At 48.3% G+C, this 27,271-nt stretch overlaps 8 protein-coding genes across 8 annotated transcripts; 4 read left to right on the top strand and 4 right to left on the bottom strand.

Annotated features, from left to right (window-relative positions):
- Window positions 1-644: 644 nt before the first annotated feature.
- Window positions 645-1,710, bottom strand: FPOAC1_007149 (uncharacterized protein; the record flags this gene model as incomplete). Its single annotated transcript, XM_044851617.1, has 2 exons — window positions 645-1,138; window positions 1,197-1,710. 2 exons carry the CDS (start codon window positions 1,708-1,710, stop codon window positions 645-647), a joined length of 1,008 nt encoding a protein of 335 aa, XP_044710329.1.
- Window positions 1,711-2,247: 537 nt separating this feature from the next.
- On the top strand, window positions 2,248-3,918 carry FPOAC1_007148 (uncharacterized protein; the record flags this gene model as incomplete). Its single annotated transcript, XM_044851616.1, has 5 exons — window positions 2,248-2,401; window positions 2,453-2,515; window positions 2,568-2,899; window positions 2,946-3,327; window positions 3,377-3,918. 5 exons carry the CDS (start codon window positions 2,248-2,250, stop codon window positions 3,916-3,918), a joined length of 1,473 nt encoding a protein of 490 aa, XP_044710328.1.
- A 436-nt stretch (window positions 3,919-4,354) lies between these two features.
- Window positions 4,355-5,455, top strand: FPOAC1_007147 (uncharacterized protein; the record flags this gene model as incomplete). Its single annotated transcript, XM_044851615.1, has 1 exon — window positions 4,355-5,455. One exon carries the CDS (start codon window positions 4,355-4,357, stop codon window positions 5,453-5,455), a length of 1,101 nt encoding a protein of 366 aa, XP_044710327.1.
- Window positions 5,456-5,599: 144 nt separating this feature from the next.
- Window positions 5,600-7,651, bottom strand: FPOAC1_007146 (uncharacterized protein; the record flags this gene model as incomplete). The annotated part of the gene is made up of 1 exon (XM_044851614.1): window positions 5,600-7,651. One exon carries the CDS (start codon window positions 7,649-7,651, stop codon window positions 5,600-5,602), a length of 2,052 nt encoding a protein of 683 aa, XP_044710326.1.
- A 251-nt stretch (window positions 7,652-7,902) lies between these two features.
- Window positions 7,903-10,284, bottom strand: FPOAC1_007145 (uncharacterized protein; the record flags this gene model as incomplete). The annotated part of the gene is made up of 3 exons (XM_044851613.1): window positions 7,903-8,384; window positions 8,436-8,779; window positions 8,846-10,284. 3 exons carry the CDS (start codon window positions 10,282-10,284, stop codon window positions 7,903-7,905), a joined length of 2,265 nt encoding a protein of 754 aa, XP_044710325.1.
- Window positions 10,285-11,056: 772 nt separating this feature from the next.
- Window positions 11,057-11,381, top strand: FPOAC1_007144 (uncharacterized protein; the record flags this gene model as incomplete). The annotated part of the gene is made up of 2 exons (XM_044851612.1): window positions 11,057-11,203; window positions 11,250-11,381. The coding sequence occupies 2 exons, from the start codon at window positions 11,057-11,059 to the stop codon at window positions 11,379-11,381; spliced, it is 279 nt and encodes a 92-aa protein (XP_044710324.1).
- A 445-nt stretch (window positions 11,382-11,826) lies between these two features.
- FPOAC1_007143 (uncharacterized protein) lies at window positions 11,827-13,131 on the top strand (the record flags this gene model as incomplete). Its single annotated transcript, XM_044851611.1, has 1 exon — window positions 11,827-13,131. The coding sequence occupies one exon, from the start codon at window positions 11,827-11,829 to the stop codon at window positions 13,129-13,131; it is 1,305 nt and encodes a 434-aa protein (XP_044710323.1).
- Window positions 13,132-14,211: 1,080 nt separating this feature from the next.
- On the bottom strand, window positions 14,212-15,087 carry FPOAC1_007142 (uncharacterized protein; the record flags this gene model as incomplete). Its single annotated transcript, XM_044851610.1, has 3 exons — window positions 14,212-14,733; window positions 14,812-14,963; window positions 15,018-15,087. 3 exons carry the CDS (start codon window positions 15,085-15,087, stop codon window positions 14,212-14,214), a joined length of 744 nt encoding a protein of 247 aa, XP_044710322.1.
- Window positions 15,088-27,271: the final 12,184 nt, after the last annotated feature.

Here is a 27,271-nt window from a genome sequence, read left to right as displayed (position 1 = left end):
GTTGGAGAGAAATTGTAATTGTGAGCCGTAGTAAGATGAGTTGTTACTGAGATGTCTACAACAAAAGCAATATGCACTCGTCGGTGCCTTTATATCTAGTTTCCCAATCATCAAGGGGTCACTTATGCCATTGACAACGGAATTCCGTCCGTGTCCTATATTGGTGGATTAATTCACATTGGATGAAAATCACTTTACAGTGGTAGCCAGTTACCGCTAGAGTGTATTTCCAATCGGTCCATTTACAGCTTTGACTTGAGGTTTAATGGGGACTACAGGGTATATCTCCATCAACCGGGCCGGCGGGCCTCGTCTACCGTTTTTAATGAAACACGTCTGTTCAATATGATTCGCGATGTCACGGTCACGCTGAAACGTCCATAGGTTTGTGCCCCACCGGTTGCTATTTTTCCGTAATTAATCCAGTAGGGAGTCGGTGATCTCCATATCCCACCGACACTTCTCTGCTCACGGAATATTAATAACCGCTGTTAATGCTACCGCAAGCTGGGTCTTATACAGGAATACATTTTTACAATATTTGAGCAATAGCAATGGGATAGTTAAACGATTTAGCGGTGGCTGATATTCAGAATAAGTCGATACCGTTGATAACTACATAGTCTCTATGTGATAACTTGTAGTCACCATGTTTCATACATGGTCTTGTAAAGAGCGTCACAGAACAGCGTTATGGCTCTTGAACCAGCCTCCAAGACTGCATCCATAGCAATGAATGGATGTGGTTGACCCTTCATTACGTTGAATTCAACCTTGACATCAGAATCTCGCAGCTTTTTTGCGAATTGCTCGCCCTCTGTGCGAAGAACATCCAATTCACCAACAACAAAACACGCTGGTGGAAGGTTTGAGAAATCCCCCTTCCAAAACAGTGGACTAGCTTCAGGATGGGACCAGTTATCTTTGTTAGGAAGATAATGGTAACGGTACCAAAGCATCTTAGGGGCTGGGAGCGCCGGTGAATTCTGGTTTTCTTTCCACGACTCATTATTTGTAATGTCGGCCGTGTTGTCCATTACTGGAACTGAAAGGAGTTGCAGTGAGAACTGGGGCGATGCTCGATCGGCGGCCCTCTGACACATTACGGCTGCCAAGTTGGCACCAGCAGAAGAGCCACCTGAATATCCTAAATCAGTTTCTACCCATGGGAATTCGTTGAAGCAATTGTAACTTACCTGTTGCCAATTTCGATGTGTCTAACCCAAGGATATCTTCGCCTTCCCCGATGACCCACAAGACAGCCTCCCAAGAATCGTGTACAGCAGCGGGGAAAGGGTTCTCAGGTGCAAGTCTGTAGTCTACGCTGACGACAACACACTTGCCTCGAGCACATAAGTGCGACGCGATGACGTTCTCGGTCTCAATTGTACCGAGAACCCACCCTCCACCGTGGTAGTAAATACATACTGGCCAACCCGCTGCTGGCTTCTCACCGTTCGGTGTGAAGCATCGAACACTAACGTCGGGACCATCGCTTTCCTTTCGTTTGACTTTGTAATCGACTGTGCTGGCGACTGGTTGCAATGGCCCACTGCCTGGAATAAGAACACCACTGGCCCGTGATGCTTCTATAGGTTGAAGATGAACTTGTTGCTTGTCTATAATGTGTTTGTTATAGAAGGCGGCGTATTCGGGGTCTATTCGGCCGACCACGGACTCGTGGAGGGGATATGGGGGTTGGCTGCTCATATTGTACTTGCGATGTCTGCAAGGGTCGAATAATGAAGGAGGTGAAAAGTATACTCAGATCGTAAGGACAGTCGGTGGTAAAGATGTCGTTGTATGAACGGAGGTTTATTTATTGCCGATTATTCTGGTGACTATGTTGAAACCTCCGTCATTAATGCCTCGGCTGATAGGCAGTGGACTAAGATCGACATGTTATGTTACACTGTAAACTCATACTGTACAGCCAAAAGAATCTCCACTCGGCGTATTTGCAAAAGAGGACAGTGACCCACCCCCAGATTGTAGGGTAATAATCACTATCATGTACAGATTAGATACTGATGATACAGTGTGTACCTTGAGATAACATACCTTGGATATGTAACCATTGATACCTACCTATCACATCGCCGATTGATGTAACATCAAGCTATATTACTCCGCGCTGCTCTTTCTTAAACAATATCCAAGATATTACACTCTCACAATCATTGTTAGACTTGTCTGTTCACTTGAAAGTTACTGCTCTCGCAAGATACTACGGATTAATACGCCAGTATGGATCCAAAAGATCACAAAGGCGATGACTTCATCGACGACACGCTTCATGATGTCGCTGAAGGAGAAACAGCCCGTGTCGTTGATCGCATCGCCGAACGTCAACTCTGTCGCAAGTTTGACGTTCGCTTGATGCCTGTCTTAGCTATCATGTGTAAGATAGGCGTTGCACGCGTTCCGTCAATTTGTCTAACATTTTTGGTAGATTTATTCAATGCTTTAGATAAAGGCAACCTTGGAAACGCCCAAACAGCTGGATTGAGCGACAGTAAGACGTTCCGCTCCACAGGTTCAGTTTGGCAACAACTCACATCAATCAGATCTCAACTTCCAGCCAGGACAGTACAACCTCTTGGTATCAATCTTCTTCGTCCCTTATGTTGTTTTTGCTCCACCGACCGCAATCATTGGCAAGAAGTACGGCCCTGCTAGAGTTCTTCCAATTCTGATGTTCACGTTTGGTTCCATGACTCTTTTGGCTGCTTGTGTCCAGAACTTTGGAGGTCTTTTCGCCCTTCGATTCTTTTTGGGTGTCGCAGAATCAGGCTTTTTCCCGCTTGTGATTTACTATCTCACAACATTTTACAGGCGTGGAGAGTTAGCACGTCGTCTAGCTGTCTTTTACGCGGCTTCCAACATCGCTAATGCCTTTGTAAGTTTTAATGTGACCCAGAGAGGACAAATATTAACAAGAACAGAGCGGACTCTTATCATTTGGAGTCTTCCAGATCGAGTCCAAGATGTTTGTATGGCGTTATCTGTTCATCATGGAAGGTGCAGCATCCGTCCTCTTCTCCATATTTGCCTTTTGGTATCTTCCGCTATCAGCTGGTGAAGCGAAATTTCTTGGTGAAGAAGAAAAAGCATTGGCATTTCACCGAATGCAGGTCGATTCATCTTCAATTGTGCAGGAAAAGTTCAATTTCAAGGACTCGATCAAGATCTTCAAACAACCAACCACGTATTGTTTCCTCTTGATTGAGATTTGCCTCGGTGTACCGATCCAGTCCGTCGCGCTCTTCATGCCGCAAATTATTCAGCGTCTCGGGTATGGGACTATCAAGACCAATCTTTACACTGGTATGTTAACCGGATCTAATGTAGTCCACCTACTGATATGTGAAAACAGTTGCTCCCAATGTTGGCGGTGCAGTCATGTTACTCATCCTGGCCTTTAGCTCCGATTTTCTGCGCATTCGTTTCCCCTTCATCATGCTCGGATTTGCCTTTACCTTTGTCGGCTTCATCATCTATGCTGCAATCTCCGACGTTCAAGCCCAGTTACAGCTGGCTTACTTCGCATGCTTCATGATGGTTTGGGGCACTTCTGCACCATCTGTCCTCTTATCAACTTGGTACAACAATAATACGGCTCACGAGGGCCAGCGATTAGTGCTCACGTCAGTGGGCGTCCCATTAGCAAACTTGATGGGTCTCGTATCAAGCAACATTTTCCGCGAGAGCGAAAAGCCCAAATACCCGACTGCTCTTATCACAACAGCCTGCTTTGGAGCTTGCGGTTGTCTCATAGCGGGTCTTTTGGGTGGGTTTATGATGCTTGATAACATGCGAAGAAATCGCAAAGCGGGGACTAAGACTACGGCTGCTGATGTGCCCACTCAATATTTGCGCGATGGTCCATCTGTCCCCGAATTTCGCTGGTTCCTGTGAGGGGCCTCAGGGTATGAAAAGAAGAATTGACCGCTGGAAGCATAAGAGACGAAATTAGTAGGACACTTTATGCTTTTTAGGTTAGTGTTCTTAGACTACTTATTTTTATATCCTAAGACTCAGGAGGTTATTGTTTCTGTTACCCACTAGTCTAGGTGGGGAAGACAGGAACTGCGATAAGCAGGGAAGATCGGCGAACAAAAGGTCATGAGATTAGAGGCGGGGAGAGTGACGCACTGTGCTCTGTATGTAATCTATATACAACGTTACTTTAAGACTATCAATTACAATTTGTGGAATCAAATTTCGGAGGGTAAAAGTAAACCCGATATATATGCCAATCTGTTCACTCACTCATAACACATATCCATCATCACGATCCATTACCACAACCCATCAAATCTCTCACCACAAAACCTCGTCTAATACTGCCAACATGTACTCTCCCAAAGTGGGCGACAGCCTGGATGACCTCGACACTCCTTCCATGATTGTCGACCTTGATATTATGGAAGCCAACATCAAGAAGCTCATGGACAGACTCCTTCCAACAGGGCGCAATATCCGACCGCATTTAAAGACAACCAAGAGCGCTATCATTGCAAAAAAGCTTGTTGCCGCTGGTGCCAAAGGCGGATGCGTCGCAAAGCTGAGTGAAGCTGAAGCTATCGCTGCTGCCGGCTTTACAGACCTCCTCATTACTTGTGAAATCGTCGGCCCGGCCAAAGTTAGAAGATTGGTTGAGCTCTTCAAGAAGCATCAAGATCTACGGATAGTGGTGGACGATGCAGAGGCGGCAACGGCTATCAATAATGCCTTGGCAGACTCAGGTGTTTCCGAACCAATCAACGTATTGATCGATTTGGACGTTGGACTTCATCGTACCGGTGTCAAACCCGAAGGTGCTTTAGCACTGGCACGACATATCGAAAATTTGAAGCACATGCGTCTTATTGGTGTCCAAGGTTACGAAGGTCACTTGCAACATCTTCACGACTTTCAAGACCGGAAAGAGCAATGTCTCGAATCAATGCGTATTCTTACAGAGACTTCCAAGGAGCTGCAGAAAGAGGGATTCAACATCGAGGTTGTCACAACTGGAGGGACTGGCACAGCGGATTTCTGTGCGACAGTACCAGGTGTAACAGAGTTGCAGCCTGGATCCTTCATTTTCATGGATACAGACTATCGCAATGCTATTGGAGCATACTATTCCCACAGTCTGTCATTCCTCGCAACGGTTGTCAGCAAGCAAGGCGAACGACAAGTCACGATAGACACGGGTCTCAAGAGTCTGACAACCGACAGTGGTCTTTCTGAATGTAAAGATAAAAGATACGCCTACAACCAGTTGGGTGACGAGCACGGATCGTTGAACTGGGAAGAGGGGACACCATCACTCAAGGTTGGTGACAGGGTCGAGATGATTCCCAGCCATATTGACCCGACCGTTAATCTTCACGATTTCTATTATGCTCATCGCAATGGAATTATTGAGGATATTTGGCCGGTCGACTCCAGGGGAAAGGTTCAGTAATTTGGGACATAGATAGAATGTAAATGTCTATTCTTTATCACCATGGCATAGCACGAACTCAAGGCGCCATGTAATCTAATAAATGCAAAAAGAGACAAACCTAATAGAAAGGTTAATTTGGCTGTATATTAAATATCCTTTCGGCTATACTATTATCACCTCCTCAATGGGTAGGTGCTTGTTTCTAAAGTCTTTCTTCCTCCCTCTCATAAATTGGCCGATTCTCGTATATGCGCCTTCATCGGCCGTTTTTGCTAGTAATAAACCGCATGTGTGTTCTTCTGACCCCTCGCAAGCTACCCCAAGACAGAACACAATCATCGGCTCAGTAAACCGAGATTCGTCACAGCTACCGACAGTATTGTTATTCCATGTTCCATGCAGAACTTCTGGTCTCTCGTTTAGATTGATATCTGGGTTTTTAGCAACAAAATCCTCCACGAATTGCTCATAACATTCCTGTTGAGATATAGTGCTTTTTCCACCTCCTTCTCCATCCAGGATGGGTAATAGGACAAGATTAGACGTCTCTGGGTAGATCCAGGCAGTTCTCAACCAGCCTTTAACCTTAAGATGTCCCGAAATCACTTCTCCAAAGGGGTTCTGGCTTAGCCTTGGCGTTGTTGAACATTCCACAACTCTGCAAATAAGGGTTACACCATACATAGGTTGGAATAGATCGTAGAACACAATCATGCCGCCTTCCACACTTGCCCAAGACCAGGAAGGCGCGCGGTATGTCTTTGGCCGATGCGACTCGAGTCTTTCGCCATTAGGCAGACTTCGGTGGTGATGTTCGACATACCACGTCAGTTGTAGTGCCAGTCTGTATGTCCACATTCCAGCAAGATACTCTGGACCCAGGACTGGGGTAAACGAGGGATGGAGCGCAATTCCAGCCACTGCGTTCAACTTGTCATTCTCAAAGCTGGCATGTCTAAGGGAATAGGCTGAAACAAGCCGACACCAGCAGCTCAACGCATCATACCTCAATTCTATTGCGTCTTGGGGATCCATCAATAGCTTGTTTAGGTTCAGACTGGTGGGTGTATCCCAACTGTCGTAATAGGGGTAGTGGAAGGAATTGCCAAAGGTTTTTGTACCAGCTTTGCAGGCCCATATCATGGTGTGACTAGCATAAGTGACAGTACGTTGAGCAAGGAGTTGTTCTTGCAATGTCCAAGCTCGTTTTGCAAGCGGCTCAGAACGCTCATCGTATGCTACGTCCTCGAGGTTGCCAAAGGAGAAGCTACCAAAAAGGTTGGATTTCATGCGAAACGGTATCGTAAAATATTTCTTCCCATGGGTTCGGTCTTGAAGAAACCCTCCATGAACGTCTTGTGAAGAAGTGGCGACGATCGTCAGACAAGAAGAGGCATAGATATCCTTCATCAATGAAATTTCCCGATTCTTATCATCTTCGGAGTCTTGAATGATGCAAAGGGCGTCAATCCACAAATACGGGATGGAAAGACTGCGTGCTATGGCAATAGCTTCTTTGAACGTAGGAGGCAGTATGCTAACTTCAAGTTTCTTGGAGAATTGGCCATAGTTGGATTGGTTGAGTGCCTCGAATGATGTTTTGCCCCAACAGTATGACATAGTTGCGTACCTTCCTCTGAGTCCTCTAGTTTCAACGATCCGTGGTTCAAGTTGATCTATAGGGCTGACTTCGATGACTCTTGTAGGGAGGACAGTCTCTGTATTTGGATCTGAGCAGCCATCGTGTCCTTTGCATTCCTCGAGCCACGATTGAACTTGACAACTAGCGGCTTGACTGCCAACATCTGTTCTTAACGGACGTGCGGTGACGTGTGCGGATGCTTCATCGTTACTGGGAGTAAAGGCATAGATGCTGCACGTATCAACAAATTCCTCATCTTCTCCGCATAGATAATAAATGCGGACAAAAAAGACGTTGCGACCCGTTGGTGTAGCACGATGTCTTTCACGGCCAGGGAGTAACACCACTTTTATAGGGGTGTTTCCATGCTTTGAACCATCCAAGAATGTCGCAATAAAACTGCACCAATTGCAACCAGATGATGAGGCATTTTTTATCTCGTCCAATGTCCAAGTTGCAATCGTCTCGTGATGGATATACGGGTCGTCTTCGGCAGTACAAGTCTTTTCGAAAGACTCAGTATCGAAGAAGTCAATCCAACATTTGGAACAGACAAGGTCTTGTGGCTTCATGTTACGAGAAAGGATGCTAGTGACATAACAAGTCAGAGGAGCTGTGGAGTCATATCTGTCTTCAACATCGATGCTGACGCACCACGTGACTTTTGTAAATATATTGATCGAAGAAATATTTCTAGTCTTAAATCCGAAAAAAAAAGATAGTTAAGCAAAGTTAAAGACACGAAGAAAATAAAACGAGGTAATTGGGCCGACAAAGTAGACGACTTTCTACGTACTACCAAAAAAGCTCAAGCTATCTATCGTTAAGTGTAGAGTCTTCCTTCAACTGGAGCAGTGATATCTTGGTCTTCAGTCCCAAATCCTAAGTGACCAACACCATCGCTGTTGACAGCCTCGGTGATTTCTCCCCACTTTAACTTTTGTAACGACATTTGATATAGAAGTTTTGAATCTGTGGAACTATTGGCATCAGCAGGATCGTTGTCGCGTAGCAGGTTCGCCTCATCGTCACAAATCCTGGCCATGGACGAACTTGGCACAAACAATTCCTGATTCGTCAGAGCTGAGTTGCTTGACTTGGGTAGTTCACAATGACAGGCAGCAGAGATGACTTTGGAATTGCTTCCCCCAAAGGTCATGTTTCCTGGTAGTCGGATTTGTGAAAGAATGCAGGGGAGGGCTGCAATTATTGATGATAAGATAAGAGCTATCAATATCGCCATCGTGGAATACTTCAGACTACGACTAGTTCCAACGAGACCGTAAGGTAGGTTGGAATCGTAAACTATTGTAGATATTAGACAGACATTACATGATCACAATAGGCTATACTTACAATTGTAGTTACTGACATATATACAATTGGAATAAACCCAGTGCAGCAAAACGCTGATAAATAGGATTGGGATTGACCACCTGTAGGGGAGTTGAAGCCGGTATGTGGAGCGCTGTTGACCCACGGGGCTAGTGACACGAAGCGAGCGAAAGTCGGTGCTATACCGATTCCATTCATACTCGGTCATCATTCTGGTCACTAGCCCGTTCAACGCCATGTAACAAATTGACAGTAGTAGCTGCGGGATATTGGCGATAGTAGTAAGACCTAACAATGAAGACGTTGTGATTGCACCTAATACAACTGGGTGGTGCATGGGATCATGCTCAAACCGAGATTCTCGACTGTAAGATAAGTGTTGGTGTCGACTCTCCAAGTGCGGTTGATGGGATCAAGAAAAAGGTACTTACATAGGCTGGTTCTTAACCGCTTCAGCAAACAAGCTCGCGGCAAGGATAAGTGATGTTATAATTGGTAGATATGAGAGACACCACACAGTTCTCGTGCTGCCTTCGCCAACTCTGCCATTCTGTAAAATCCAAGGTTTTGACCTATCGAGTTTGGAATATCCCGAATAGGGTCCATCCCACCAGCTTGTGTCATACATGCTAAAGTCTCTCGTGTTTAGGTTGCACATGTTCCTTGTGTCTTCCCCAGGTCTCGCGATGAATGAAGCGACGGCGTCTCCAGGTGTTAATAGAGGTTCGTCATTCCTGCGGAATACCCGAAAGAAGGTGACAACGCAGAGAATACATTTAAAGCTGCACATGACGCAAACAATAAACAAAAGACGATTTGAGATAACCAAGCCACAAGAAGCTCTAGATTTCTCGGACAGACAGTAATCGATGCCGGCTTCTGGATCCATCCCAGTGTCCCAAGGCCCTTCTTGTAGCCAGACCTTTGGTGGCCTTCCACTGCGAGGGTTTGGGCGAACTGAATAGTCGAATATATATGAGTCTGCTTCCCAGGAGGCCAGCCACGGCACTTCGGTTAAGTTTGCACTAGCCGTTGAATCGACATGGATAAATGTCTTCGACCTACAGAGTGAGGACAGTCTTTCCTCCCCATCACGATATTTTTTGCTGCAACCTTTGGTCCCGGGGATAGTTGGTTTAACTACCATGATGACATGGCGATGTTCATAAATAATTTTGTCGGGAGAGTTGTAACGTTCCATGCATTCTGACCAGCTGATCGTCTCCCATCGGGCGATCCCACCTGATTTTACGTCTTTCTGAATCTGGGAAACAGTAGCTAAATAAGCGTTTTCGTCATCCCATCCTCGTTTATCGAAGTCAATGATAGACCATGGTGCGCCTTTTAAGAATTCTTCTGATGTAATAAGAACCCAAAATGCATTAGATGCTCGGGACTCGAGGATACAACCGTTGAAGATAAGATGGAGTGGCACCGATGTTGTCGAGAATAAGAACCATAGCAGATTCTTATGGCGAGGTAGGAAGAAGAAATTGCGCAATGACTGTACTCCAATTTCGACCCAGTAGCCGTTTTGGTGAGCGCGGTCAACTTCCTTCCTAGTAGGTGCAACTAGAACCTGCATGAAGAAATTCGACGATGCAAGGATAGCAGTAGAGATGATATTGATTGCAAGATGTAACCAAAGATTGGCTTTTTCCGTGCTGTCACACTCCGCCTCCCAGAGTACAGTATCGTTCTTAATTGATATGACGCCGCCGTGAATTGCATAGAGTGATATGACAAGTATTGCCACGAGAACGCAGGTGAGGAAAAATACCAGTGCGGTGAGATAGACGGCTAATCTCCTCCAGCCTGTGATGTGAGAGATATTAAACTTGAACATTTCTGCCAGGTGAATCTTGTTCATTTTTCCTGGAATAATTAAACAAGAATTTCTTGATGGAGCTAGACACACACCAACAGTTAAAAGTAAAGACCAGCTGAAAAAGAAGTAAATTGAAGCAAATGGTAACTCGGTCACTATTTTGGGGACATGGGCGGATTAATGCCTGGATCTGGCACAGCCCAAACTTATGTGGCTTTCGTTGTTGGTGGTACAACAGGAAAATGTAACACGTTTCCCTTACTGGTCCAATGATATTAGCAGCGTCTCTGCGGCTGAATCAACATGGCTTGGTAGTTAGTGCCAGGTTAATGTGAGTTCCAATAACGCGATGAATGCTGGCAAGGATGGGTGGCATTGCTGTGCTGATCTATTCTTACACTTGAAGCTACTGCTGAGCCATTCCCGCCTGCGTTTTCAGAAATAAGAGGATGGATAAAGTGCAAAGTGCGATAGAGGCTGGCTTAACCCGTTTGGCGCAACGGTGATATATGATCCGATTGGCTTGGATGAAGCTCACTGCCCCAAGTTTGTCTATCATGCTGTCGAGCTTACTCGCACTTTCCAGAAGTATTGTGCCAATGGTAGCTACTACTAAAATTCCGGATAGTGTCAAGGATGAGTCTACTGATCCCATTATGTGCGGCGGGCTCTCATCATACGCACCTTGCAAACGATCAGAGGCCAAGCTTGGCGATCGGCTTGTTATTCCTGGAATTGGTGGAGGCGTAGGCCGCTACGCTATACACTACGCATACCTACAACCATCTCTGACTTATATATCTCTTCATTCAAAATGGAGCCATTCTTCACCTTGCGAAATAAGCTCCCAGTCCAGATCATTCAGATCATCCGCATCATTGCCGTGATTTGTCTGTCTGGTGCACGACTTTTACTGCCCAACAGACCTCCCGGTCGCTCCACTACGATGGGTCTTGGCATGGTAAGTAAATTCCATGGCTCAAAATGTTCATTTCTGACTTTCCAAGGGTGCCAAGTCTCTCATCATTATTACTTACGAGATGCTTTCCGAGCATGCCAGCTGTTTCCGACGCTGGAGGAGCCTCAAGGCCTATTGCATCCTCAACGCTAACTATGAGTGTTTAGACAGTGATTTGTAAATTACACGCATTGCTGACGTTTCTAGGGGCTGTATTATTCACCAAATCGTTTCTTCAGTGATACCACCAACACTGGCTCGGTAGTGACGGCAGCCCCGGTAGTTTTACATGGCCATTCCGGGCTCACAGAGCCTCGAGGTAAAAGTTGGATTCACCTCATTTAATGAAGACAAAAGATTGCATAGTTATGTGGTTAATCGAATGCGCAAGACAATGTTAGATACAAATGGTAGTTAATGACATTCTCTTCACGTGGTTGTACGGCTCTGTCATTCCATTGCAAACCTCTGATACTGTTGATTGTATAACCGACGGAGTATCATTCTGCTGCGTTCAAAGTCGTATATTTCTTTAGCTTATATGCTGACGCACTACGTGAGAGTATGCTGGTTAAACGACTTCCAGGGTAACTAAGATGCTTACAATTTCAATTCGACTGCCCCACATGTTCCTCCGTCAACACGCTTATCTTATCTTATCTTATCAAAACAACCATCATAAACGTTCTCGCAATTTCGTCATCTCTCCGCCCAACTGCTTATCGCGACAAATTCTCCCCATGAGCTCCTACGCCTCTCAGCTGTCGGGTTACATTGACGGCTGGCTCAGTACCTTTATTGACGATAAAACCAGCGATCTGAAAGGCGAAGCGCCCATACTCAATTGGAACGACATGCCAACGCCGCCGTCTTCGGATCTAGCTCAATCAACGCCAACAGGCAACAGAAGGCGCTCGCCGAAAAGACCGAGACAAGATGTCAGCCCCATCGATGCAGATGCGCACAATAACCAGGGCAACCCGTTCGATGACCAGACTCCAACTGGGCCGCCACGGACATTACAGATGAGCATTCCCTCTCGACCATTCTCCAACCCCCCAACCCTACCGCCCTCATCTTCCGCATCAGGCGCCTCAAGTCATTCCCGATCGTCAAGCCCCGTCAAGCGCTCTACGCTCGAACTACTTCAAAAGCCCGTTCGTTTCATACCGATGAAGAAATCCCATCTGCCGAAACATATACACAAGACATATGATACGATCTTCAGCACCGCGCATGGCAACAACTTCATTCCTAATGCAGTAAGAGAAGAACTGGAGAACAGCGATGAAGATATCTTGCCACAGTGGTTCTTTGAGCATCCAGCTAGTAAAACGCCAGAATACAATAACGAACTTGCTGCCTTGCGAGAGATCCAAGATGCTGCGATTTCACGTCAGACGCAAGGCGCTTCAGAGTCAGCTTGGAACGTTGACGTCCATGGACCATTACTCAAACTGGCTCTCAAGCCATTTCCGTCACTAAAACGCGAGATTATCACACATGCAAACATCAGCAAACCCTTCGTCCCTGATGTGCGAACTGATTCATACTATAACATGACAAAGTCTAAAATGATTGACTGGGGAGTTACAGTATCGCCCTCAAAAGCGACAGCACAGCACATCAGCAAATTAGTTGACAGTCTCCCGCATAACCAACGCTCAATTAACCAGACGATCTACGGACCGGTTAAGAACAACCCGATCGCTGTATCTATTGAGATAAAAGTCGCGAGCGGATCACTTGAAGAAGCAAGAGGGCAGTTGGGACTTTGGATAGCAGAATGGCATCAACGGATGAGTTTGCTTAGGAAGAGTGAGGAGAAGATTATTACAGTGCCGCTTATCATGGTTATGGAACATGAGTGGAAACTGATGTTTGCCGTTGATCGAGGGGATGCGATTGTGAGTCCCGTGCTTATTATGTAAGGCGATAGAATACTAATGATTGTAGGACATTGTTGAGGATATAAGAATGGGTGATACGAGAGATTTGCCAGGATTGTATCGCATCATTGCAGTCTTGAGAGAGTTGGCGATTTGGATCGAGATGGACTATCTTGCTTGGTTGGATAGATGGCTTGGACTCGCGCCTCCTTTAGATACTGCGGCTAAATCGTAGACAGTACTAGATATTTACATTATCGCTAGTTCGGAAACAATATATAAAGCCTTTTAAAGGATATAGTATAAAGAATTTAGATAAAGAACTTCTCTGTGAAGTTCTAGCAAACGCAGAGGTAAGACCGGTGTTATTAATATAGAGAATAATATTAAGTTCCTTAGAGGCAATTTTGGCAGATAAGGGAGGCGATCCAATTGCTGTATATTAAGTTAAACGAGTTACAGAGTTAAGAATGAACTTTGAAGAATAGTAGTCATGGGTGTATATATAATAGTACTATTTCGCTACTCTATTGAGTTCCTAATTTGCTATACCTTAGCAAGCTACGTCTGGTTTGCTTAGGATCGTTGGTTAATAATGAATAGTCCTTGATCCTTTACATACTGAGTATATCGTATTGACTCAAAAGAGGCTCCTAATTAGTTACTAGCTCACTGGCTAGGCTAGGCCCGATTAGGTATGCCTAATAGACGATCCCGGGGAGGGTTTTTAAGGGGCCACTGTATATCTACTGTATATCTCAATGTGTAAAGGAGGGTTTTGATTCGCTAGACGATTTTCCCTACCTAAAAATAGCCCTAGATTTCCCCTACCTCGGTAGCTAGCTTGCCTACTAGCTAGAACACCTAAGAGCAGGGTCAATGAAAAGCTCACTTATACACATCGTATTGACTCCTCGATTCGGTGTTTAATCTCTACTGCAATTGTTTTTGCAATATGACGGCGCTCAAAGAACTCGGAGACGATACTAACATGATCACCTTTGAAGAGTCTGGGAAAAATGAATTTATAGTACACACAGATGAGACTAGAAGGATGGCTGAATATCTGTGCGATGGGGAACGCTAAGTCCAGTAGATCTTTCCTATGATTACCTTTTCCCTTCAATGTGATTTGGTCGTCTTGAAGTGGACATAAATCATTAGCATAGATCCTCCTAGCATACAACAGCCATTGAAGACTTGGCTCTTCCAGAAACTTCCAGCTTCGATATCGTTTAAGGCAGATGTGACTGGAAACCCAATCAAAGTCCCAAGCGCAGCCGCCGCAGATGATATTCCCATTCGCGTACCGACAAGTTCCGGGTTGGGCGAGAGATGAGGAATGAGGATCGGGTAGATGACTGAAAGAGGTCCCATGAACAGAGCAATGAGTACAGCCCATGTGATGGTGGAGGGAACTGTGTCAACGCCGATCCATCCGAAGAACAGGATACTAGATATAAATGTAAATCCAGCCATGGTTATCGATGGGCCAAATCTGTTAGACATGGGAACCGCCAGAAACCGACCAGGTATAGTCGAGGCATTGCAAATGACCAAGACATAGAAGGAGAGTTTGGAGCTTGCACCAGCTTTGAATTGTGCATAGAGTGGAAGCAAGAAGAAGGGAACCCAGTATGCAATCTATATAAGAAATAAGGCAAGACAAAATGCCATAAAAGCAGGGTCACGAAAAGCGGTTGGGTCTAGAAGAGAGCGCACTTTGTGTGAAAGCTTGCCCTTGGTGGCCGGTAGCATGATTGCCAATGCTCCAGTAAGCTCAGCAAGGGTGACAAAACCGAGAACACGTGTAGTCCACGCGAATCCAATCTTTGGCTGGAGATTGGTAAAGATGATAGGATAGATAATACCTCCTTCAAGCTTGAATCAGTTCTTTGCACAATTCATCGTTGTAGGGGTGTTACTACCAACAGCTGTTCCCAAAGTAACAAAGAATACGGCCAAGGCACGTCGTCGTTCAAACCTGGAGGTAACCATAGTGATACTTGGTATATAGAGGATTGCACTTCTAATGCCGACGCAGACACCTTGGGCAAGAAGGACCTGATAATAGCTATGGGCTAAACTAAGCATCATGACACCGAGTACTGTGATGAGGGTTCCAATGATGAGAAGCTCTTTAAAATATCCTCGATTAAAGATTGGACTGGTTACAACGTGATGCATGAAGGCATCGTCATATCAATTGACCGGGTAATTCAGTTGCCCGATCCGTAGTTTACCCGGATTAGCCGGATGAGTCAGCGAGATCTGTGCCCTTACGGCACAGATTCTGACTTAGCCAAATACGAATCATGCACCTTACGATAACTCACCCTGACCCTAGGCGTGATCTGTTATCAAATGGTAGCAACTACACGTTTATCACGATCCCTATCTTCAATTTACTGCAGGCTATCAAGCCTATATCAATCTTCATTCTATCTGATTTCCAATCAGTGAAAAAACCATACAAAGACCTCCGGAAACACTCATAAAGAGCCCAAGCTGAAGTATCTTGGTGGTCCTCTATTCCATCAAGATATCACCCTTCATCAATCGATCATATCAATCTTCAATCGATTCTATCGTAATCCGCAGGATTACATCCCCTATCAACGCCACATAACGCACGCCAAGGCCCGAAATAGCCTTTCTTTCATCTTCGCCTAACCTTATTACCTCCTTGCCCCTGTTCACGATCAATTACGCGCCCACAAGAAAAAATAAAAAAACACGATAAGTCCTCCTGAGGTATCAGCACGCCTGGGGAAGGATAATTCCTTACGAATAGCCAGGTCTTACGAGTGATTCTCAGAAGGGGTACCCTGGCGGAGCGCTGAAAGGTTAGGAGTGTGCAAGGAGTGTGAGAGAGTGATAAGTGTGAAATTCTGTGGCAGATCAGTCATAAGTCTTTAACATTATATTGCAATCAGGGGGAGCTTGAAGGATTTGTCAACATCACCGTTTTTTCCGAAACCGATTGACGGGTTGAACCGTCAGACATAGCCCGTTCTCCCGAAGAGAACACCCCCTTGCCAGGTAGAGTGCAGTGTTCACGGCGGGACGATTCCTCATTGCAACGACAGACAGGTGACGCCCATCACCGTTAGACCATTACAACACAAAGAAGCTGCATCTGCTGTTTGGCGACAATTGATTCCTTCTTACCCCTTATATACCTTCCCGCCTAACCGGTCAACAATATGGCCAAAGAACCGGGAGAGCCCGATTCGGGTGACGAAGGCAGCGATCACGTCACTGAGCAACCTGCCCGCAGCAGCACCGCACGTCGCGATAGCTTCTATCTTCCTGATAATGAGATTGCTCGCGACATCGAATTGCTGAGAAAGCATGACAAGGTGGTTAGATGGGGAATCCGCTTCCTCCGATTGATTGAAGAATATGGTACCCCTGCTGTACTAGACACCGTAACTATCTGGGATCTGGATGTCATGACACAGATCCGCAGTTTCACAGCATCACTGGTGGATGCTGATCCCCTTGCTCGTGAATTACTGGACAATCCCCGTGCTAAGGTGTCTCATCTATCCTCAATGGAATGGTGGAGAACATCGATCAACAGACAACTTTCGTTCAAACCTATTAATGAGTTCAGTGCTAAACCGCTGAGTACCATCCGCCGACCCAAGACTGGCGAAGTCCCTCAGCCTCCCATCTCTGACGATGAAGGTTCAGATCATGAGAGCGACGAACGTCGTCGACGTGAGGAAGAAAAGGAAGAGGCTGAACGCCGTCGCCGTGAATCCACTGGAGTTACCAACACTTCGCGTACTACCGACTCTGACCCGGCCAAGAAGATCAAGAAGGAATCTCTCGGAGTCTTCCACCCAGGCCATCCTGATGATGTAGATAACCGTGGATTGGTGACTACCAGCACAGGCAAGATCATTTACACTGACGTTCATACGTTCTGTGAGCATGTGCAGCTCTTCAAGCGATACGGCAATTATGTGCTTACTGACCATTACCTCGGGATGCTCGCGGGGAATGCCAGCGCATGGCTCATGGCGGAACTTGACCATACAGCCCGTCACCAAGTGCTGAACGCATCAATTACTGAATTCTGCCAAATCCTGACCAAACGATTTAAACGCACGGAAGCTGAACTGGTCAAGGAACTTCATCAAGCTCGCTATACACCGCGGCAAGTCGAGAACGGCGTCACCCTAGCCCAATGGGCCCAGCGAAAAGCCGGTATTGCGAAGCAACTCGGTCAGAAAGAGACATCTATTGTCCATACCCTGTTCAACCTTATTGACCCAGAAATCTCGCGCTTCCTTAGTCACCCAGATGATGATACTAAGCTGACAGACTTTATCAAGCAGTGCGAGGATCGCCGTGCCGCCATCCGCAACGTGGTGAAGCGTAGCTCGGGGAGTAACTCATCCAATGGCCGTAACCGCCAGGACTATGCTCCCTCTTCCTACGATAGCCGCCCCCGAGACGACCGGCCCCGCGATAACCGCTCCTCCCGAGGGTATCGAAGCTACGACGGTGGTCGTTCTTCAAACTCTCGCGGCAACCGAAACGATCGATACCGTGGTGACAACCGCGATGAATACAAGGCCCAAGACAAGGACCGTCGACAGTCATCGTCCCGTGATGATGACCGCCAGCCTCGTCCTCCTAGAGAAGGCGACTATATCCGTCGAGAACAACAGGAGAAGAAGGTTCACTTCGAAAAGAAATACCAAGCCATTGAGACTCCTCAACCTGAACCGGATGACCGCGGTCATGATGAGCAAGGCTTATGGGAGCAGGATTGTCCAGACCCTGAAGATGACGGCTACGAATCTGACCGTTATTCTACGTACTCATACGGTTCACAAGACGCTTACCTCGTGGTACTTGGCGACACTACGCCCAATGGATCGCGACAGGAGACGTCAACCACCAAACCATGCTACAGGTGCAGCAAGTGTAAGCGCAGCTTTCCCAGCCGCGCCCTGTTGCGTGAGCACGGAAACCTCGACACATGTATCAAGCCTCAACAACTCAAGGAGGAAGAACAGATTCTAGCCAAACCAAAGCGCTGTCAGGCTTGCTTCAGGGACTTCCCCTCAAGAAACAAGCTGCATAAGCACCTTCGCCAGGGATGCGAAGCTGGGGCTGAACCGTTGAATGGATACGAAGCCGTCACGTCGTCGCTATTCAAGCCCGTTCCGCGGACTATTGATGGAAGCTATACACATCTTAGATTCCCCGCCAAGGCAGACCGAAATGGCCCGACGGTCTCTGTCTGCGCTGACACAGGATGTGGTAAACCAGTGGTCAGCCGCCGCTGGTTGGAAACACTCAAGCACTCAATTGAGACTAAGCCACCGGTCTACATCCGAGGCGTGAACGATGTTATCGGAAAACCTCACACTGAATGGGCAACCTTCTCTTTCTTCGTGGACGGCACTCGTAAAGACGGTTCTGAAGCTGGAACCGCAGAATTCTCTTGCGGCGCCTGGGTACAGGACGGGTTGCCTCCTTCAGGCCCTGCAGCACTGTTGGGCAACGCCTGGATGGTCCCGTACGACATCAACGTTCTCAATACAGAAGGTCGCCTTGAGTGCAAATCGCTTACCGACTTCTATATTCCTTTTGATGTGTTTCAAGTCAAGCGAAAGGTTTCCCGCCGAGTCATAGCCGCACGACCGATGACTGTCCCTGCCGGTGAAACACGACTTATTCCGGCCGCTTGGAAGGAGTTACCTAAAGACCGAAGCTTTGCCTTCTTTGGAACTACCACTGGAACTGTCGGCGGATTGATCGACAGGAAATCTACACCTGGTGTCGTGTTCGTTAACGATACATCATCAGATGTACAAATCCAACGCAAGCAGAAGCTCGGCAATATCGAAGAATGCGACGACCAGGAAGTCTACTTCTCAACTACATGGAAATCCGCCCTGGGAGCAGTCGCCTTGAGTTCGTTTATCGGTGTGGCAAACGCTGCCGAGGAACCGGCACCTACCCCCAGCGTTGAGAGCGACCAACAGCCCAAGGGCGCGTTGCAAGCACTGTCATCCTCCTTTGAACTGACCCCTGATGTCGCTGCTGTGGCTTCTGGAGAAGTTGACGTGAAATCAACCGCTCCACCTGTGACCATGATGCCTCCAGTATCGTCCTTGGGAGAGGCCATTTTGGCAGATATCGCCGACGCTACGAAGGATTGGAAGCAGAGAAAGAGACAGGTGGTCTCAAACATGGAATGTTTTCTGGCGGCCGAATCGGAAATGGCGACCCCAACACCGCCAGATGTCGATAGCGCTGTCGACGACACTGCAGATATTCCATCTCCAGTACCATACCAAACTCAGGTTCAACGACAACCTAATCTCTCTGAGGTCACTCTGGAGAACGGCATGCATATCTATGCTGATGATCAGGCATTTTCGGGATCCGTCACCTCTCTGGTAGACCGCTATGCCTCCGTTTGGATTGACACCGGTCTGATCAAAGTAGACAAAGATGAAGAGATGACTGTCCCTCTCATTGAGAATTGGTATGAACACAAGGTGTCTCAACGACCATATGCGTGCGGATTGAAGGACCAACGCTTCATCGACGAAGTCTTCGATAACCTTCACCGACAAGGAAGAATGGAGTGGGTTAAACAACCTACGCCCTTCTCAGCACCTGTCTTCGTCGTCTGGCGAACAGTGGATGGTAAACCCAAGGGGCGTGTTGTGGTTGATCTGCGTGCCTTGAACAAGGTCACTATGCCCGATTGCTACCCACTTCCTCGCCAAGAAGACATCATCGGTTCTCTGCGAGGGGCTACCCACATCTCCGCTGTCGACGCCTCAGCCTTCTTCCACCAATTCGGAGTTACTCTAGAGCATAGAGATCGTTTCACGATCACTAGCCATCGCGGTTTAGAACGTTCAACAGTTGCGCCAATGGGATTCCGCAACTCGCCAGCCTACGCTCAGAGATACATGGATCGTCTCCTACGCCCCTTTCGTCACTTCTGTCGAGCCTTTATTGACGATGTGATTATCTTCTCGCGGTCCGCAGAAGAACATCTTCGACACTTGGAAACTATCTTGAAAACCTTTACAGCAAAGAACATCTCGATTAACCCCAAGAAAAGCTGGATCGGCTACCCAAGTGCACAAGTCCTTGGCTTTCGAGTCGACTCTCTCGGCCTTTCGACTACAGCAGAACGAGTCGCGTCCTTCGCCAAACTTGACTTCCCTTACCAATTGTCAGCTCTGGAGCAGTATATTGGCGCCACAGGCTATATACGTCACCTAATACCCTACTATGCCCAGCTTATCGAGCCATTGCAACGCCGAAAAGTTGCTCTGCTTGCAGCCGGAAGACAGAAGGGTAAAGTCGTTGACGGTAACCCCAGTCGGCGCAAGGCATTCACTAAGGCCACTCACTACGAACCAACGGAAAAGGAGAGACTGTCGTTCCAATCGGTACAAGCCGAGATTTCTTCCGGTAAAGGCCTGTGTCACCTTGATCCCAAAAAGCGACTGTTTCTACAGCTGGATGGAAGCCTCCAAAGAGGTTTCGGAGCCGTGTTGTTCCATGTCAAAGACGGATATATTTGGAAAGAGGGAACACTGATCCCACCGAATGTGGTCTTACCTATCTGCTTTATCAGCAAGACGCTTACTGGCGCAGAATCAAGATACGGCCCAACGGAGCTTGAGGTTGCAGCACTGGTGTGGGCTGTGAAGAGGTTGAAGGCACACATTGGTTCATCAGAAGGTTCTCTCACAGTGTTCACAGATCACTCAGCGACAAAGCCCATTGTGGAACGTACATCTCTGGAGACGTCTAGCACTGACCGGGCCAACCGAAAGCTCGTTAATGCGTCTATCTACTTATCGGAGTTCAACTTACGAGTGTTCCACATTCCTGGAATCAAGAACTTTATCCCAGATGCCCTGAGCAGGCTCAGTGCACCAGAAACCGACTTGAATGCCGTCAGACATAGACCTGACTATACTGCGCTAGATGATGTGCTTGTCTCGATTGAAACAATGATATCTGATGAAACAAAAGCGCGATTTCAGAAGGGATACTTGGAGGATACCAAGTACAAGCCTGTTATCCAAATGCTCCTCAACAATACGCCTGATGATCCCGAAATCACAGTTGAACGACTGAACGGCGAGGACGCCGTTGAAGCTTCGAAGCGCGGCGTACCGTTCGCATTACGACAAGGCCTGTTATACCACGAAGCTACAGATGGATACGTGAGACTGTGCATCCCTAAAGCCATGACAGATGATGTATTGAAAATGGCTCACGACGATCGCCATCACTATGGCGTTGACCGCATGACAAGGGAACTGTCAAATCTGGCTATACCAAATCTCACATACCTTATCAAGAAGCATATCCATGGATGCAAGGCCTGTTGCCTGGGGCAGACTAACCGGCAACAGCGCATTGGGAACTACCTTCCTATCCGCCCACCAGTATTACCTATGCAAACGATCACCATCGACTTCATCACAGACATGCCTCCTGTGGAGAGCAGAGGAACCCCATGGGCGCTTGAAGGGTTCGATACCTTTGATCAGTTGCTTACAGTATCCTGCCCTGCCAGTAAGCGTACGCTTCTTATCCCAGGGTATGCAACATACTCAGCCGCCAACTGGGCCACGGTGCTGGCACGACAACTCCTACTCGCCGACTGGGGAATGCCGCGCGTTATCATCTCAGATCGCGATCGGAAGTTTACCTCTCCCTTTTGGAGGCAGCTGTGGGCTGAGTTTGGCACTCGCCTCGCCATGACTACGGCGTATCACCCGCAGGCCGACGGCTTATCGGAACGCAAGAATCAGACTGTTGAAATCGCTATCCGCTTCTACTATATCGAGCATCCACATGCAAACTGGACTCATCTGCTCCCAAGCCTTCAATGGTCATTGAACGGAGCGCTGAACGCGGGAACGAAGATGTCGGCGCATGAGTATATCTACGGATTCAGACCCCAGAGCGCCTTAGATGCCATTACGCCAATGGAAGTCACGCCCGACCTCCCGTTCCTGCGGGAAGCAATGCGAAGAGAAGCACAGCTGGCGATGGATTTCGCGGCTATGCGAGGCAAACGAGCGTACGACAAGAACCACAAGCCGATCATCCTGAAGGCAGGTGACCGCGTCTACCTACGTCTTCACGATGGCTACCATTTGCCAGGAAAACCATCCAGAAAGTGGTCACAACAACGAAGCGGTCCCTATGAGATCATCCGAATGGTTGGGGACCTTGCTTGTGAGCTCAAATTACCCCAGAACATGAAGATACACCCAGTCATCTCGGTTCAACAGCTTACCCCGGCGCACGCCGATGACTTTGAGGAGGACGAGCCGGGACCTATCGAAGGAGGCTCGGATGACGAAGATGGGTACGTCGTCGACCACATCGTCAAACGTGAGGTCCGCCGACTTGGGAGAAAGGCTACGCCAACTGAAGGCTTCTGGGTACGATGGAAAGGCTGGGGAGCTCAACATGACCAGTGGGTGAAGACCGCTGATATAGCGGAAAATCTCATTGAGGACTTTCGCAAGGAACACCCGGAGCAATTCGAGGAACCGACTGTTCGCCGGAATGCAAGACGAAAGGTGTCGAAGGGGTAGACACTTATTGGACGCAAGGTGGACAGGAAATGTACGAATTGCATGGATGAGGGTATCTATTCTACTGAGGTCAGTAGAAGCCTCCTTTTGAGGCCGGCATCTGATGCATGAAGGCATCGTCATATCAATTGACCGGGTAATTCAGTTGCCCGATCCGTAGTTTACCCGGATTAGCCGGATGAGTCAGCGAGATCTGTGCCCTTACGGCACAGATTCTGACTTAGCCAAATACGAATCATGCACCTTACGATAACTCACCCTGACCCTAGGCGTGATCTGTTATCACAACGCCTCCCACTTGCAGTTAATCGTTAGCATTAGACATTATTAATGGGAATTGTGGTTATGCGACTTATAAATAAGGATGACACCTTGGAGCGTTCTGACCCAAGCGATGTTAGTCGAGGGTGTAGAAGTTAGTATAACTGTCTTATAGTACTTTTTATATGAGCTATATACACTCAAGAGACCCCTTCTTTAATTAACATTTAAAGACATTGAATGGGGTGGAAATGAATGAGCTCACTATGTTACTGTGTATATGAGAAAGGCTCCCACAACTTGTATTTAGGCATTAAAACCCTTGTTCTTATCCTAGAAGGCATTCTGATATCTGTCTGGCTTAATAGCAGTTGGGACCTCTGGAGGACTGTCACGGGCTGAGTCCGGCGGTACGGGTGGACAGGGAACGCTTCGGGCGTAATAGGTTCTATTGCTACGGATAGGCACTGCAGGCAGGTCAGGCTCTATTAACAAGACGTAGCTCAAGGAGCTACGTTCAGGATCTGACTGGCGGTCTGACTAAGGTTACGGCGATAACGCTATCGCCACGTGATCTGATCCACTTGTGACTCTAGGGTAGGTTGGTCTGACTTCGAGCTGTGACAGTGCCCCCCTCTTTAGCATCGAGCTCTGCCGAGACGGGCTACTGTGGTCCGGGCTTGTCAGGGTATCTCCTGTGGAAGTTCGCCACGATCTCTGCAGAATTCTCCACGTAGGCAGCAGGGACTTCTGTTGGGTCTGCGTATCCGGCCCATTTCACAGTATACTTCAGCCTGGGGCGGCCTCCTCGGCCTCGTCTGTCCCATCGGGAATCCACAATGTCTTCAACCTCCCACTCTTCCACTCCTTCGGCTTCTACTGGCGGTGGCGGGTCTACGTTCTGACCGGGCAGCGGATTGGTGGCAGCTGGCTTTAGCAGGCTCGTGTGAAACACGGGGTGTATCTTCATGCTGGCGGGCAGTTCCAGTCGATAGGCGTACGGGGAGATGACCTTGCCGATCTTTAACGGGCCGATGTTCTTCCAGTCTAGTTTCTTCTGTGGCCTAAGGGTCTTGATATTCCTGGCGTCTAGCCACACTGGAGTCCCCCTACTTGGTATCGTCGGGCAGGTCGTCTGTGTCGGTTCGCTTGGGCTTCGTAACGGGCTTGTGCGGCAATGCTTTCTGATCTCAGGTGCTCTAGGATGTCGTTCATCGTCTTTGCGAACTGTTCTGCGTCTCTAGTGGCTGGGGTTCCTCTGACTGTAATCGTGGGTTCAAAGCCCATTCGCGGGTGGAATCCATAGTTTGCAAAGAACGGAGATACGCCGGTGGTTTCGGATTTCAGGGAGTTCGCTGCGAACTCGGCCAGGGGGAGCCATCGGTTCCAGTCGTCCTGTAGGTATGACACGTAGGCTCGCAGGTACTGTTCCAACACAGCGTTCAGGCGTTCAGTCTGTCCGTCGGTCTCAGGGTGGTAAGCGGTGGATAGTAGCGAGCTGATCGACAGTTGTTTGGTGAGCTTCTGCCAGAACTCCGCTACGAACTGGGGTCCCCGGTCCGATACTATAGTCTGTGGGAGCCCATGTAGCTTCCACACTTCCTTCAGGTAGTAATGGGCTGCGTCTTCGGCATCGCAGGTTCCTTTGCATGCGATGATATGTCTCATCTTGGTCAGGCGGCAGGCTATAATCAGGATGGCGTCATTTCCTTCGCTGGGCGGCAGATGTGTGATAAAATCCATTGACACATGTTGCCAGGCTCGTTCGGGGATAGGCAAGGGTTTCAGCACACCTTGCTTCGCTTCTCGGGCTGGGTTGGCTCTTCGACACGTATGGCAGTTCTTAACCCATTGTTCGATGTAGGCCAACATTCCGGGCCAGTAGTAATCCCGGGAAAGCAGGTCATAAGTGCGGGCACGACCTGGGTGTCCTGCTATAGGGTGTTCGTGGCAGGCTTTCAGCAGGGCGGTCTTGAGGGCGTCGTGGCTCGGGATATAGATGCGGTCCCGGTACAACAGTCGTTCCTGGACGATCTTGCACTCTGCAAGCGTAATCTTCGGGTGTCGCGGTGCGTCGGTCCTGAGGGCTTGTAGTATCGACTGCAGGTCTTCATCGGTCTGGTATCCTTCGTTCAGCAAGCGGTCGATCTCTTCTGGTAGCTCTATTGAGAGTGACGGCTCCTCGGGTGTTGGTGCGGGTTGGTTCTGTTGTAGTGGGTGGCGGATGCGGGCTCTCTGGACTCGTAGCGGCGGAAGTTGCCAGTTCTCTTTCTTTAGTACCACCTGGCTTTGGTGCGCTAAGCGCTCATCCCCCTCTTTAGGGAGGTCTTCTGACCTCCTGGTCAGGGCATCGGGTTTAACTCCCTGTTTCCCAGGTCGATATGTGATCTGGAAATTAAATCGGGACAGGAACTCAGACCAGCGGGCTTGTCGTCGGTTAAGTAACTTCGTCGTCGTAAAGTACTCCAGGTTCTTGTGATCCGTGATCACTTTTATCGGTGAGGGTGCCCCTCCAGTTCGGGTCTCCATTCTTCGAAGCAGCGAATAATGGCCATGAGTTCCTTATCGTAGATCTCGTAGTTGCATTCCGTGGACGTATGCTTCTTGGAGAAGAAGGCTACCGGGTGCAGCCTTCCGTCATCGTCGTATTGCGACAGCACACCGGCGGATACATAGTCAGAGGCGTCTGTCTCCAGGATTACGTCCTTCGTCCAATCGAAGGGGCGTAAGATCGGTGCTGATGTGAAGGCTCCCTTCAAGTCTCGGAAAGCCTTTTCGCAGGTTTCGTCCCAGACGAACGGTACGTCTTTCTTTGTCAGGTGGTTCAACGGGGCTGTAAGCTTAGAGAAGTCACGGATGAACCTCCTGTAGAAGTTCGCAAATCCTGTGAAAGCTTGTACATCTGTCAGGCAGGTCGGGGTTTGCCAGTTCTTAACAGTTTCGATCTTTGCAGGGTCCATTCGGATGCCGTCTCGTCCCACGATAAGGCCTAGGAACTTGGTTTCCGTAACCATGAATTCGCATTTGGCTGGGTTTGCGAATAACCCGGCAGCTCTCAGTTTTTCAAGCACCATCTTTAATTGCTCGACATGTTCTTCTCGGGTCCGGCTATAGATCAGGATATCGTCCAGGTACGCAGTGCAGAATATATCCAGGTATTCCCTCAGCGCATCATTAATGTACCGCTGGAAGGTCGCGGGGGCTCCTGTTAGGCCGAAGGGCATAACCAGTGACTCATATAATCCGAATCGGGTGCGGAATGCTGTCAGGTACTCCTGGCCTTCCTTGATACGCAGATTATTGAAGGCCGATACGATGTCAATACGGGAGAAGTATTTCATACCAGACAGGTTATTCAGGGATTCTTTGATCAGGGGGGAGCGGGTAGCGGTCCTTAACCGTAATATTATTCAGGGCTCGGTAGTCCACGCAGAAGCGTAGACCACCGCCGGGTTTCTTGACGAATAGTACCGGGGAGGCTACAGGCGACGAGCTTGGGCGGATGAATCCTTTACGCAGATTCTCGTCTAGCCACTCTCGTAGGGCTGTCAGTTCGTTCCGGGACATTCCATACAAGGGTCCAAACGGCAGTTTTCCTCCTGGGGTTAGCTCGATGTGGTGGTCTCCAGATCGGTGCGGTGGTAGCTTCTCTGCCTCCTTAGGCGAGAAAACGTCCTGGAACTCTCGAAGTTCTTCCGGCAGCACGAATGCCTCTGGCTCAGGCTTAAGCAGGTAGTCCAGTTGCTTCAGGGTGACGGTGAAGAGGCGGTAACGGTCCTTCTGGCTGTATATTCGGGCGGTTCGCAGGGAAACCGGGAGGATATCCTTTCCCTCCAAGGCTGGTGGGATACTCCCTTTCATCTGGCGCATGAACTTCTTCGGGACGGTCTGTAAAGCCTTAATCCTTGTAGGCTTGGTTGGGGTGTTGCAGAATTTCTGGCAGTACGGGCTGTTAAATGTGAACGTGTGGGCCGCGAAGCCCACCTGCGGGTCGTGTTGCTTTAGCCAAGGCATTCCCAGGACAATAGGGTAGCTGGCTAGCTGGGTCACGTAGAAGATCATGCTCTTCTGCTCGTGATCGGCAATGCGGAGTCCGGCGCGGACGTAGTAGGCGACCTTCCCGCTCTCGGCAGGTCGCCCGTCGAACACTTCAATCTCGAAGGTTCTCTTCAGGGGTCTAAACTTCAGGTTCTGGGACTTAGCCCAGCTCTCGTCGATAAACCCTTTTCCTTCCGCTCCGCTATCGGTCATAGCGTAAGACGGAATTGGTTCTCTTCCGGCCACATTGAGGCTGGCAGGCAGTA

This window comes from Fusarium poae, chromosome 2 (genome assembly GCF_019609905.1).
Source record: "Fusarium poae strain DAOMC 252244 chromosome 2, whole genome shotgun sequence".
Classification (NCBI taxonomy): domain Eukaryota; kingdom Fungi; phylum Ascomycota; class Sordariomycetes; order Hypocreales; family Nectriaceae; genus Fusarium; species Fusarium poae.
Note: the sequence above shows the minus strand (reverse complement) of the source record. Positions and strands in the feature narration are given on the sequence as shown.